This window comes from Arvicola amphibius, chromosome 2 (genome assembly GCF_903992535.2).
Source record: "Arvicola amphibius chromosome 2, mArvAmp1.2, whole genome shotgun sequence".
Classification (NCBI taxonomy): domain Eukaryota; kingdom Metazoa; phylum Chordata; class Mammalia; order Rodentia; family Cricetidae; genus Arvicola; species Arvicola amphibius.
This window is the reverse complement of record NC_052048.2, coordinates 114,530,214-114,544,451: the sequence shown is the minus strand read 5'-3', so window position 1 is coordinate 114,544,451 and position 14,238 is coordinate 114,530,214. Positions and strand designations below refer to the sequence as shown.

Sequence of the window (14,238 nt, the reverse complement as noted above, 5' to 3'; positions counted from 1 at the left end):
TAGATCAGTCCACAGGCATAGGAATGGTTTATTTCCTAGATTACCTGCTTCTCACACAGTGATCCAGAGGGGGAGATGCACTAGCAGGGTCCGGAGGCTTCATGCCATCTCAACGAGTCACCCCCCCTCCCATGTGTCCTGCTACCTGAAAACTCCCCAGACCTGGTGCTTTGGGATGTTCTGTTGTGACACCAGCATCCTGATAGGTGCTCACTTATGGTTGATACCCACAATGCCTTGAGGCAGGTATGGCTCTTCCTGCTATTTCACAAGCAAGGAAAACAGGTTTGGAGAGTTTGGGGACTTGCCCGTGGTCACACAGACTCTGGCAGCAGAGTGTGGATTCTCTCCCAAGGATAGCGCCTTTAGGACTGTACTTCAAACCCTGGTGCCCTGCCAGATATGAGGAGTGTACAGAGGTAAACTGTTTCTACCTGGGTACCCTATATTCTGTTCAGGAATTCTTGCGTTATCCCCCTGTCGCCAAGTGTCGGGGGCATAGGTCTCCCCAGGGCCCAGGCCACATGCTTACCTACACATGCTTATCTCAGCTTCTTCTACCTCCCAGGAGTGGCTTCAGAGAGCCAAGCTCCAAAATCTGGGGAAGAACTCCACTTTTGTTCCAGGCACTGAGGACAGAGTTCAGAGGCATCCCTCATCCGGAAAGCGCAGCTCTGTGCAGGGACGTTTGGTTGAGCGGGGACACCCTTGTTAGGAACACTGGCCCCCTGCTGTGCTGGAGACCCAGGGCACTTGGAGCACCCATACACCGAGTGATGCCTACACACAAGGGTTCAAGATCAAATGAGGTCTAGAGAACTTTACAGCCTTTGCCTCCTCCAAGAGGTTTGGTCTCTGTCTCAAAAGTCTGTGTCTTTCAACTCATTGTTTCCTAAGCTTATGTGGCCAGAACCCTTTCCCAAAGATTGGCCATTCCTAGTTTCTAGGAAATCTAGGGCCTAGCTAAAGCCTGCTGTTCCCAGCCACAGGCCATGGGTCGTTGTGTGTCTGTGCCCACCTAGCCCCGGGTTGACTTCAGGAGCAGTGAGCTCAGCCATATTCCCCTCCACTCCCACAGTAGGCAACTTCCTGAGAGTGAAAGGTGGCCAGGAACACGAGAGGCTCACACCCACAGCAGCGTGTACTTTAGCATCTTGTTGGTTCTAGAAGGGGGGAGATAAATCGATATATAGGTATATGTAGGTGGAGTTTTCTGTCCCACCAGCTGCTCCCTAAATAACCACACAGAAATTATTAATTATAAATGCTCGACTGATAGCTTAGGCTTGTCTCCAGCCTGCTCTTATGACTTATTTAAATTAACCCATTCCTATCATCTGTGTGCTGCCCCGAGGCTTGTTTACCTCATTTATGAACTTTCCGTGTTGCTTCTTCCTGGTCTGGCTCACAACTCTTGTGACTCCCTGACTCTGCCCTTTCTTTTTCCTAACATTCTCTCTGCCCCCAAAATCCTGCCTAGCCATTGGCCAATCAGCTTTTCATTAACAATGAGAGCAACACATCTTCACAGTGTACCGAAGGATTATTCCACTCGTGTATGTGTTAGAAAACACACCCAGTAGACCTCAAAATATCCCTGATGATTATCCAGGGCAGGGGCCTCAGGTTTTCTCTGTCAGTGAGAGGTGAAAGGTTGAGCTGATCACCAGCTTTGACCAATCATGGCTATGTAATGGCCTCTGTATGAGCTGATCACCAGCTTTGACCAATCATGGCTGTGTAATGGCCTCCGTATGAGCTGATCACCAGCTTTGACCAATCATGGCTGTGTAATGGCCTCCGTATGAGCTGATCACCAGCTTTGACCAATCATGGCTGTGTAATGGCCTCCGTATGAGCTGATCACCAGCTCTGACCAATCATGGCTGTGTACTGGCCTTCGTAAAAACCGACCGCCCTTGCTGCAGCCAGTGCTTGTGTGGCCATGAATGTGTCCCCTCTCCAAACCTGTTTTTCTTGCTTGTGAAATAGCAAGGAGGACCATGCCTGCCACACAGCATTGTGGGTATTAAACCCACAAACCAGAATGCTGGTGTCACGACTTCTTGGACCATCAAAACCAGGAACATTGTCAGCTGCTTTTAGTATTTTTTTTTCATTCAGTTCATGGTTGAATAAGCTGCTAGCCTAGGTATAAATTTTACACCTTTAATTTTTCTTATTTTAGTCTCGTGAGTACAAGGCCAGGCAGTATGGTGTCCCCATTTGACCACAGATGTGGTTAAATGCCCAGACAGTTACTACTCAGGGTGGGGCTGCCCACAGCCCTGGACTCCCCAGGCCACCTGTGGCTATGGAGGGGACCCAGAGTACACAGAGGCACTGAGGAGCCCAGCTGTCCCCACCCACCGCCACATCTGTTTTTATGTTTTGGTGCTTTTTGAGTTGACAGTCATCGGTTTCAGAGACAGATCTGGTTCCTGTTTTCACTGCCTAGAGACTGTGGCTTGGGTCTGCCATTGCCCTGGCCTTGCTGTATCTGAGAGGCCTTCCGACACCCCTCCACTCAGGAGCGTCTCTAGTTGCTAGGTAGAAGTCCTCAAGGGTGAGAAAAGATGATGGCACCTTGAGACCCCTGCCTTGGGGCTTTGCTGGAAGGTCAGGGTCATTTGTTTAAGGCTGTCAGCCCTTTATGAAGCCCAGTGTGAGCCTGCACAGCAGGCTGTTTGTGTAAATAAAGCTGTCATCAGAACAGCCACACTCATTCATTCATTTGTGAATTGTCTCTCTGCACACACCCTGTGTTTATCATTTTTGGGGGGTAGAGGTGGTGGTAGTAGTGGTGGTGGTGGTGTTTCAAGACAGAGTCTCATTGTGTAGCCCTGACTGTCCTAGAACTCCCTATGTAGACCACGCTGGCCTCGAACTCACAGAGATGCAGCCTCTGCCTCCTGAGTGCCGGGATTAAAGGCATGCGCCACTACGCCCGGCTTATATTTACCATCTATATTTGTAGACAACTTACTGACCCCTAAGAAGAGCTTAGGAGTCTCCAGGAGCCTCAGGACACAATGAAAGAGGATATTCTTATATATGGAGGTCTTGTGGAATAAAATCTGTAGGACAGGGACAGGTCTAATTTCAGTATTTTGTCCCCAACCATTTAGTAAATAATCCTTCTATTTATTTGTGCTACTTAAACTACATGCTGAATTTCCACCAGACACATTTTTGTTGTTGTTTTTTTTTTCAAGACAGGGTTTCTTTGTGTAGCCCTGGTTGTCCTGGAACTCACTCTGTAGACCAGGCTGGCTTTGAACTCAGAGATCCACCTGCCTCTGCTTCCCGAGTGTTGGGATTAAAGGAATGCACCCGGCTAGTCAGATACTAGTTAAATACTTTGTTTGCATAGTTTAGTCCTTCCGACAGCTCTCTGAGATCGCAGTTAGTATCTCTACTTCTCATATGGGAAACAGATGCAGAGAACAAAAGTAACTTTGTCTTGGCTGGAGCCATGATTACACATGGATCTGTCTGATTGACATTTGGAGCCTGCCTTCCTTTTGAACTCTATGCAGCTGAGACTGATCTTGAACTTCCAATCTTTCCATCTCTGCATCCTGAGTTTCGGCCTTAATAGGTAGGTGTGTGCCACACAGCCAGTTTATGTGGTGCTGGGATCGAACCCACAGTTTACGCATGCTGAATGAGTACTCTATCAACCAAGCTGCACCCACAGAAGGCTGAACTGCTGCCAGCAGAAGTCCCCTGACTGTGACCTTGTCCAGCCCTCCAAAGCCTGCAGCTTAATGGTGGTTTCCCAGAGCCTGTGCATGCTTGGCGGATGCTGGGCACCTGCTGTGAAAAGTCAGTGGGCACTAGAGAAAGTCACAGCGGACTGGGAATCAGAGGCTGTGGTTTCCTTTACTCTGTCTCTACTCCCTCTGCTCTTCGTCCTCTGCCGTCCAGGGACTGTGAGGGCTCAGTGAGAGGGAAGGAACAGGCTTTATCTGGGGGAGACACTGCTATTTACCCACCACACACACACCAGGACGCCCCCTCTCTCTCAACCCCACCCCCATCTTCAGCAGGCGAAGAGAGGTCAAAGTGTCAAGGACAGCCAGGAGGGAGAGAGCAGTTGGTTTATCAGGTGTCTGGTGGGTGCCAGACTGGATCACGTGCCTTCTGAAGAAGGTCACATGGCCCTACTTCACTCCTGAGTCATTGGCTCAACCCCATCCACCAAGACTGTAGGACAGGTCTGCGTGTCCTTCAGTCCCAGCCCCTTTCCAAGATTTGGGGTGCAGGAAGGCACTCTGCCCTGTGGATACTGTGTGGAGGACTGAGTCCTGATCTGGTAATCAGGGCCATGAGTGGATCTTCAGTGCACTAACTTGGTTCTTTCTGCCCTGTCATGTGATCAGAGGATGGCTCTGACTGCAGGTCCTCCCTCCTCCACTGCACCCAAGCTGCCTGTTGGCTCCCTCCTGCATGCTGCACACTCAGGCAGGAAGATCGTGAGTGAGAGCCTGGGCATGTGAGGCCCCCCAGCAGGTAGAGGCATTAACTTGCCTACGCTCTGGGGAAAAGGGCAAGTCAGTTCAGATGTTCTTCTGTTCCGTCTGACTCGGCTCCCATCTCTTCATCACTTCCCCCAGGGCACATTTCAGCCCTAGAAGCTGAGACACTGGCTCCACCCGAGCCACAGCTCATCAAGCGGAATGGAAATTAATCATCACTTCTTGCCAAGTAAACAGCCCAAATGTTTAATGTCTCCGAGTGTGGGCAGAAGTCCCCAGGACACATGGCAGTTGCTCCGTCCCCTGTCGGTTTCCTGAGCCTCACGCAGGCCAGACATGGCCTCTGAATTTACAAACAGATTTAAAGCAGGGTCGCAGTGCTCTGGGCTCACCTGGTTACAGGTTATTCCTCGGAACCCTTTCTCATACTAGTGGCTCATGTTTGCTCACCGCATGAAAGGGGGTTGCCCTTCTGTGTCGTCCTCTTAGGGAAGAACAGATACAGTTCCCGTTTTCTCAATGAAGAGGGAAGGAACTTGCCTGGAGTCATAGGCCATTAGGTGGCAAAGCCTTGGAAACAGGCACATCGCCTGAGTCCATACAACCCCTCCACCTACGGCTTTGCTCACTACCTAATCCCAGCCCAGCATAGCCTGCCCACAGTAGGTCTGCGTCAGTGACCTTTGTAATTACATGTTGTCATTGTCCTTTGGTTAAAGTACAAAGGTTGGGGAACCACTGGTTCTAATTTTGTTCTTAAATATATTAGTCTCCATAGCCCGTAATTTTCCTGCCTCACTGTTTTTTGTGTTAATTTGGGGGACGGTCTGGGCCATGGTAGATTTTATCAACATCTCTATCTCTGGCCTTTTACCCTTTAGATGCCAGAAGCATTTCCACCAAGAATGACGACCACAAATACGTTCCCAGGCAATGCCGGGGTGGGGGTGGGGGAGTTCAGAAGGTTCTAGAGTAGAGGGCTGGCTGGATTGCATTTACAGCTGGTTAAATTACAGCCCTGCACATCTGAGTTTGTGGGGTCTGGAAAGTAAGAGACGTCCTTGCCCGGTGTGCAGGAGGGTTCCAGACCAGGGGCAGAACACTTGTAAGGGTCCGAGACAGCCCTGAGACCAACCCAAATATCTCATTCCCAAAGAGCCCCCATATCCGCGGTGTGTAACGAGCCTTTCTGTGTCCCACCAGCCCCCAAATAATAACATGGAGACTTATTACTAATTACAAAAGCTTGGCCTTGCCGGGCGGTGTTGGCGCACGCCTTTAATCCCAGCACTCGGGAGGCAGAGGCAGGCGGATCTCTGAGTTCGAGGCCAGCCTGGTCTACAAGAGCTAGTTCCAGGACAGGCTCTAGAAACTACAGGGAAACCCTGTCTCGAAAAACCAAAAAAAAAAAAAAAAAAAAAAAAAAAAAAGCTTGGCCTTTAGCTTAGGCTTGTCTCAACTAGCTCTCATAGCATAACTTAACCCATTTATATTAATCTGTGTCCTAACATGTGACATTATCTCTCTTCCCTCTTGCACTTCCTGTTTCCTCCCTGTGTCTGGCTGGCGACTCTGCCCTTCTTCTTCCCAGTGTCCTCTCTGTCCCCAGAAGTCCCGTCTAACCAACCTCTTCGTACCTCACTATTGGCCATTCAATTCCTTATTAAAGGAATCAGAAGCGGCCTTGGCAAAGATACATCTTCATAGCGTAGACAAATACGCCCCAGCAGCTGTGGATGGGCCTGTGGACAGGTCCAGGCAGGGCCCAAGTGGGCAGGAGTGGGCTGCTGCCTGGGATGGGGTGGACTGCAGGAGTGGCTGAGTTCTGGAAGAGGGGCCTCTGCTGAGAAAGGGGTGGGGCCAGACTGAGCAGTGCCTCCTGGTCCCCACAAAACACCCACCTCAGCAAAGGCTACCCCTGCCAAGCCAAGGACTTGATATTATTCCTGAGACTGGTCTTGTCCACTCACACAGTGGGTGCCATTCACTGGATCCCCAGCTTCCCTCTTATTCTGAGCTTCCTGAAACCTAGGCCTCTTTCATGCTGGCTAAGTCTGAGACCGGTGCCCGGTTACTCAATGGGCTTGAGTGACATTCCCTTTTTCCAGAGGCCTTGCCCTGTTTATTTAGCAGCTAACTCCTCCACGTGACTCTTGACCTTTGTGCTGTGGTGATATTGTTCCTAACTAACTGAGTTAATGTAAAAAGGCCCTGTGAATAGGATAGGGGCCAGGAAGCCTGGGGTCCATCACTTCCCCACCTCAGCCACTAGAGGGCAGGCGTGGATTCCAGTTGGATCCTGACCTCAAGCAGTCCTGTGGCAGCTGGGCCTTCAGAATGAATGCTGGATCCGGAATTCTGCCTGTCGGAGGCTCAGGAAGGAGCTTGGGTCTCCGAGAAGCAGCTTCAGGAGTGAGGCAGGGGAAAGGTAATGCAATGTGAACCAAGAGAGCTGGTGTCCCCATCAGTGCTCCGACCACAGTGGTTCTGAGGGTCCCAGTCACCTGCCAAGAACAGGAGCTGGAGCTGACTCTGCTCCTTCATGCAGCGTGGGCAAAGGGCTGGTTCTCTTTGGTTTGGTGTTCCTGTCCTTCTCCCTAGAGCTGGCAGAGCCCATTCTCTGCTCAGGGTTGGGGTGAGTTTGAGTCAAGTGAGCTGTGTGCTTTATGCTTATTCTTTATAATACGTTGTTTTAATTACTAAAGCAACATCTACTTTACACTGCATTCCAACCAAGAGAGAAAGGAGTGTGTGTTCCAAGGGAGTCACCTCCCGCCCACTCCTGGTTAGGTGGCTCCTTTAGTCCTATAGTCAGTCAATCAATCAATCCCCTCCCCCCAGGTTGCCCTCCTTTGTCTGCCAGGGGCTGATCTGAGAGCAGAGCTCACGTTAGATTACTGATGGTGATGCTGTCTGGGTCTCAGCAGCCACCTGCATACGTGTATCTTCAGGGCCTGGCAGAAGGGGGCAGAGCTGTTATCAGTGCGGTCCAGGGACCTCAAAGGTTCAACACCCCAGTATTCTGTGTCGTGCTTTGCTCTGGGGGGGGGGGGCAGGCTTCTCTGCAGGCACAGCTCTTATTTGTCCTTTGTGCCCGCTCACACGACCTTCCCCAGCTCGCTGGAGAAGAAAACTCTCTGCCTGGGTGAACTCCCCATCCGACATCCCTGTTTTCCATGCTCGGCCTGACTCTGAAGGTAGAAATTTTGTCTTTGAGGCACATGATTTGGGTCTGTGGTGAAAATGAACAGCTTGTGTAACTGCTGAACTTTACCTGACCTTGTCCTCGGTGACTGGGGTCTACCATTTTGTCACGCTCTTCTGGGTACTTGACTAGAAATCTCTCATGTACAGTGCCAGCCCTCAAATGGGGACTTATATTAGGACTATATTACCACTCTCCTCTCAATCAGTTCTATCTAATTTATCATTTTATTTCAAATCAACACCCTTGTACTTAAGCACCTACTGTGTACAGAACCCTGCTGATGAGTTCCGAGAAAGTCAGGAGCAGTTGGTTTAGCAGGACCACGGGTGCCTGTATGCAAGGCCATGGGTGAGCTATGCATTCGCTCAACCTCTCCTCATCTACGCCACAGTGACTTACTGGCTGCCAGTTGCAAACGGGGTAGCTCACCGCATACTTAGCATGCAGAAGGCACTTTGTGGTGACACAGTGACCTGAGTCCCAGGGGTTCTGGAGCTCAGATGGCCAGGAGAGGAAAGTGGGAGTGTAGAGGTAGTCGTGGGGTCTCGGAGCTGAAAGTGCAGTGTCAGCCTGTGACCTTGCGCAGGTAATGCCCAGAGAGACAAGTACCTCTCAGGCCTCAGTTTCCCATTAGAGAGGGTTAGAGGGGAATGTTTGATTTATATTAGTTATACTTGATGGTCGTGGGATGAATTACAGGGCCCCCTTTACGCTTGGCAAGTGCTCTGAGTTACAGCCTGTCCCACAACAGTCATTTCTCTTTTTAAAATAAGAATTACTTTGAGACAGGGTTTTCTCTTTGTAGTCCTGGCTGTCCTGGAACTCGCTCTGTAGACCAGGCTGGCCTTGAACTCAAAAGATCCGTCTGCCTCTGCCTCCTGAGTGCTGGGATTAAAGGTGTGCACCAGCTCCACTGTCTCAGTGGTCCTCTCTTAAGGGCATTGCGTACATCATGTGTTCTGCTTAGACTGGCGTGATGCAGTCTTGTGAAAAATTGTGAAGACTGAACGCAGTCACGGGCTCTGGAAACGTGCGCCGGTGTGGCTGCCGGCTACGGGGCTTGCTGGCTGCACAGCCCACCTCCACCGGGAGCCCTCCACCCCGCCTCTCGGCCAATTGGACTTGACTTTAGTTAGAACAAATGGCTTCCTGGCTCCTCCCTGTGCAGTCTGTCTCTGGCCAAGGTTTGTTTGAGACTCTGTTTGGATATTGTTAAAAGTGAGCAGCTTGGCTCAGAAAGGTCAGCGGGAAAGATCAGAACAAAGAGATCTTTCAAGCTGGTTTCTCACGGGGCAACCAGAAAGGGCTGGGGAAAGCCCCGGCTCCACCTGGCGCGGGCAGCTGCAGGTTGGGCTAGGATCGCTCAGGCTGTGGCCATCTGGGCCATTTGAGAACCTCCACCTAGGCCTTTCTTAGAGGGGCAGTTCTTGGCACTCACAGCAGAGCCAGGCAACCTAGGCTAGGATTCCACCTCTCCCTGAGTGGCCGTGGCCACTGGAACGGTCGTCTTGTGTGGAACATTTCTTTAAAGACAGTCAATAAAAATTGAGGTTGACTCAAAACATGCCTAAGGGTGATGATTTACTCTTTAAAAGAATTCCCGGGAGCCTATGCACATGCCCAGATCTCTTATATATCTGAAAATTATTAAAAACAAACAAAAAGCTTTGGAATATAAGACTGCATTAGAATGCAGTACTAGTTCCTTAAATGTGTACTGGAATCCTCAGTGCGGCACATCGGTGTCCCCTCCCCAGCATCCAGGAGCGACCTCTCTGCTGCTCTAGGAATGTGAAGACGCTTTGGCAGTGACGGAGGTGGCAGTCCCTCTCGTGGCAGAGGAAGAAGAGGCATTAGGCTCTCTTGGCTCCAGCCTCCCAGTCGCAGTCTGGACCAGACTGCCGGGGAAGAGGCTGGCAGGCTGCCCACAGAGTGGAAAATCACCCACGGCCCCAGGAGTGACCAGCCTGCCTGAGCCTGTGGACTCAACAGTCAGGATGGTTATCTCTTCTTCCTGGGAGCCCCCATCTCTCTTTATCCTCCCTTTGTGATGGGCGTGGTCCATCTACTGGGGAATCTGTTCTTGCTGGGGGCTTGTGGAGGATGACTGTGAAACTAGGCCTGTCCCTGGAGCACTTCTGCTTTCTACTAGTGGTTATTATTGCTCTTGAGCATCCGAGTAGAGAAAGTAACAATGTCAGGAGCCTAGCCTTCAGAATGCCAGCTAGCAGAAGAGAGAATGATTCTTAACGGCCCTCCACTGCATGTGTTGGTCTATTTGGGCATACTTAGCACTTTCCCGAAAGCTCTATAGAGAAAGGAGTACTCCTAGAGCCAGGAAGACATACAGAGGCCACCTCATAGTCCCAGGAGTGTGGCATTTCCATGTCCTTCTGAAACCTGACTTCTCTGGTTTGATCAAAGTCAGATTCCCACCTGAGTCTCCCATTACAGATTGCATACAATATATTTTGATCTTATTTACCTTCTCCTCCCCCTAGTTCCTCCTAGGTCACCTCCTCCCTAACTTGCCACCCCCCCTTCATGTCCTTTTCTTTCTTTTACAATCCACCGAGTCCAATTTGTATTGAATGTATACTCCTGGGTGTGGGCCAAACCAGGGGCCACACCCTGAAAGAAAACTGACTCTCCCTTCTCCAGAAACCACCAGCTGTCAGTAAGTCCTCCGTTAGAAGTGGGGCTCATGGGCTCCTCCCCATCCATGATAAAATGTTGACTGGTTTGATCTGCCGGCAGCCATAGCCACTGTGATATCATGAGTGTGAGGTCCTGTCATATCTAGAAAATACTGCTTCGTCCTGGTCTTCCCTGACCTCTGGCTCCTACAATCTTTCTGTCTTCTCTTTGGCAATGGTTTCTGAGTTTCCTTGTGGGGTAGGGTGGTGTGTAATGGCATAGGACTTGCCTTCCTTCCTTTATTTATTTCTTCCTAATTTCTTTAGATTCATTTATTTTTATGTTATGAGTGTTTTGCCTGCATGTATGTCTACTCTATGTTAACCTATGGAGGTCATAAGAGGGGATTCAGATACCTTGGAACTGGAGTTATGGATGGTTGTGAGTCACCTGTGCGTGCTGGGAACCAAACCTGGGTCCTCTGCAAGAACAAGTGTTCTTACCACTGAGCCCTCTCTCCAAACTCTGAACTTTCATTTCTTTTTTTTCTTGATGAATATATCAGAATTGTATGATTATTTCATGAGTTCTCCTTTTAAATTAACATGCTGACACATCCTGCTACCTCCATGTGTGTTTTCTTTTATGGTGTTCAAGTTAAGGAAGAAAAATTATGTTTCTTTTTAGCATATATGTTTCCACCTTAATTAACTAGATCTTTAAAAATGAAAACCTTCTCTGACCGCAATATTTATCTCGTTGAAGGATAAATAATTCTTCAGAGTGAATATGGCTAGTCTATTAGGAAATCTGCTGAGGTCTGTTTCCATGTGTGGCTCCTCCTGCCAGCCATGCATCCTCCTCCTCCTGCTGCTTACCCTGTTCCACACGGTCCTTTCATGAGGACCTTCGTGAAGACAGGCTGTTTCAACCTCCCAGAGGAGTTACCTCCTGCTGAATTCACCTCCCCGGTTACTCAGAGGTCAGGCAGATCCTAAGTATCCACTATGACTTTAATAAAAATTGTATCATCTTTAATATACGTCCCATTCTCTAGAACAGTCTGGGTGACAAAGACTGGGCAGCCAGAGGCAATAGTCATCTCTCCAGTGGGTTTCTTGAAGCTGCTGCTCTTGGGATTAGGCTTGAATGCATCTCCCAGATGAAGTCGAGAAGACCCTTGATCCATCAGCATGAATGTCACTTTCTGCTTGAATGGCCATGGCAACAAAGCATCATATTCTCCAGGCATAATGACGAAAAACAAAAACAAATGTGTCCCTTTCCCTATTCCGTCCCCGTTCAGGTAGACCCTGGCACACCTTACAGCCAAAATAGCTTGTGTAGAAAAGCTGGCTGTAGAGAGACAGGGTCTTTCCCGTGACAGCCTCCTGCTTCCAGCACTTGTAGTCACGGACCTTCCAGATCAGCACACCATTGTAGCTGGTGGTCTCGGGACCTGGAACCGCAGGTCCATGTTGGCCAAGCAGATGTCATGAACACTCCGCCTCTGGTCCTGCCGGCTCAGCTGAGAGCCCAGCAAGCCTGTGTTGTGAGCTGCCTACCCTGAACTATGGTGCCCGCTTTCCAGCTCAGGCACATGGTTCTGGGGGTCTCTACACTGCTCTTCAAGCAGCCTGCCTGCTTTCTCCCTCTTCTGCCGGAAGGGACGGGTCTCCTTGAGTTCTCTCAGTTTCTCTGCTTGGCTGTCTTTTCCTTGCTGCAAATGAAGGATTTTGGATTCATTGTTTCGAAGCATCTCCTTTTGTCTCTTAATTTCAGTTTCAGAGCTACATATCTGATTGTGTGAACTTTGTATGCTCTTGTTTTTTTCAACGCTTTCGTTCTGCAGCAAGGAAAGCTTCTTCTCCAGAGAGCTGCTCCACGCTTCCAGCAGCTTCACTTGCTGCACTGCAGAGCTGGCCTTCTGAAAAAACGCAGCCATAGCGCTGAAAACTACCGGTGCTGGGGGCGTTGACGCTCTCTGACAAGTGTGCATTCAACGCGCTTCTCAGAGGAGTCTGAACGCTGCACTTAGGAGGGCAGGACACCATCACACAGGGACAGTCAGTGTCTTCGTGCTTCTGCAGTGTGACCGTGGGGACTTGACTCTTGCAGTGATTGCGTGTGCCCTCTCGGTATTTACAGGCCTTTCCCACATGCTCCCGTGTCTCTGAACTTTCATTTCTAGCAAGTTCTTGGGATGCTGAAGTTCCTGGGATGCTGCTGCCACTGGTCCAGGGACTGACTGTACTCTGAGAAGCTCTGTTCTGAGTCATCATTTCCTTGTATGTAGGCTGAGAACTTTTAGTGATAAGCGCACTGTGGAATTAAGTAGTACACACACTAGCTTGTAAAAATTACTTCTGTGCTTAAAAATACTTCTGCACTTACTATATTTTGCAAAAAAAAAAAAATCCACAAAAACAAAAACCTACTAGCACAACAAACCTGTGATTTCAAGTATTTTTTATTAAAGTGAGATAGCTACTAAGTGAAAAGGAGATATAAGCAGAAGTATTACATAAATAATAATAATGGCCATGGACTAGTAGGAACACTGGAGGAGAATAAAGCCTGCCGACAGGGAGTCTGAGACACGGAGCTAAGCGTAAGCCCATATTTTGTAGGTGAGACTGTGGGCCACAGAGGTGAGATTGCTTCCCTGACACAGGATCGAGGGATCTGGAGGCTGAGGTTTCCTGCCTTCTTTATGGCGGTTTCTTCTGCCACCTGGGCAGGTCAGGGAAAGTCCAGGCTGACCTTACTCCAGGTATCTTTGTCTGCATTCTCAGGCTTACAGACAAAGGCCTGCCTTTGTAACCCTGGAAGCTTGTAGCTTCCTGAGCTTCCCTGGAGGCAAAGGACTTGACCTGCACAATCCTGTCCTACTGTAGTTCCCAAACTACAAAGCCCCTGGGGGCTGAGAAGTTGGGGGTGGGCAGCAATGGGCTTCCTGGTTGCCAGCTGCAGCACATCAGCCCTGGGTCTGGAGTGTCCTGGAGTTACAGCTCTGGCTTTCATTCCACTGACTGAAGGTATTCAAGGAATACCCGCACCACACAGACCACACAGCAGGTGCTGGCTTAGGCAGGTGCTGGCTTAGGAGGGGATCTGTGGAACTCCATGAGCAATGGTCCTACTTTGGCTGTCCTCTTCCAGGAACATCGTGAAAGGCATGCGGGAGCTCCGGGAGATTCTGAGGACTGTGGAGACCAAAGCAACACAAAACTTCAAAGTGGTAATGTGACTACTGGCTGGGGCTGGCTTATGCAAAGGTCAGTTTGGTTGGGAGACAACACAAGCTCTAGCAAGAGGCCCCTGACCTAGAGATGTCACATGCATGCCTATGCTCACCCTCCTCTGCTCTCAGCAGACATTGTTAATCCATCCCAGAATGCTTTCCCACCAAGCCTGGGAAGCACCCTGTTCCTTCTTCATCAGGGCACTGAAGATGACTCCAAGCATTAGAACAGAGTTGAAATCTACTGCCATCCCTTGCATGAGCAAAACTACCCTAATGATGTGTGGTATGGCTCGTTTCTTCATGACCTTAATAGATGTCATTGACTCTCCTTTCATGCCCCAACTCAGGTCTATGTACTTAGACCTTTGTTCTTCCAAAATCAGAGCCACAGCTGTGTCTCTCACTAGAATTTTGGGTCGACTGTCAGTCTCTAGAAGGCATCTAGTAGGAAGCCTCCTGTGCCTGTGGCCCCCTACCTTCCCTTACCGGGAAGGGACTTACAGTGTCCTCATGAGTAGAGCCAGAGGGAGAAGGAAAGAGATGGAGTAGAGCTATATCATCCATGGGAGAGGTGGTGAGCTACCGTGCCGGAGGGACCAAGGACTGAGGGACTTGGGAATGGAACTGTGAGGCCCCCAGAGGCCCAGCACAGCATGCAGTGGGCA

The 14,238-nt window shown here is 49.8% G+C and overlaps 1 protein-coding gene and 1 pseudogene across 1 annotated transcript in view; one reads left to right on the top strand and one right to left on the bottom strand.

The window, feature by feature from the left end:
* Nucleotides 1–14,238, top strand: part of Ttc7a (tetratricopeptide repeat domain 7A) — a 105,069-nt gene that overhangs the window by 28,536 nt on the left and 62,295 nt on the right. Inside the window, 1 exon segment of the mRNA XM_038317817.2 lies at nt 13,489–13,567. Within this exon segment, the coding sequence (XP_038173745.1) occupies nt 13,489–13,567 (79 nt within the window).
* On the bottom strand, nt 11,303–12,605 carry LOC119806441 (annotated as a pseudogene).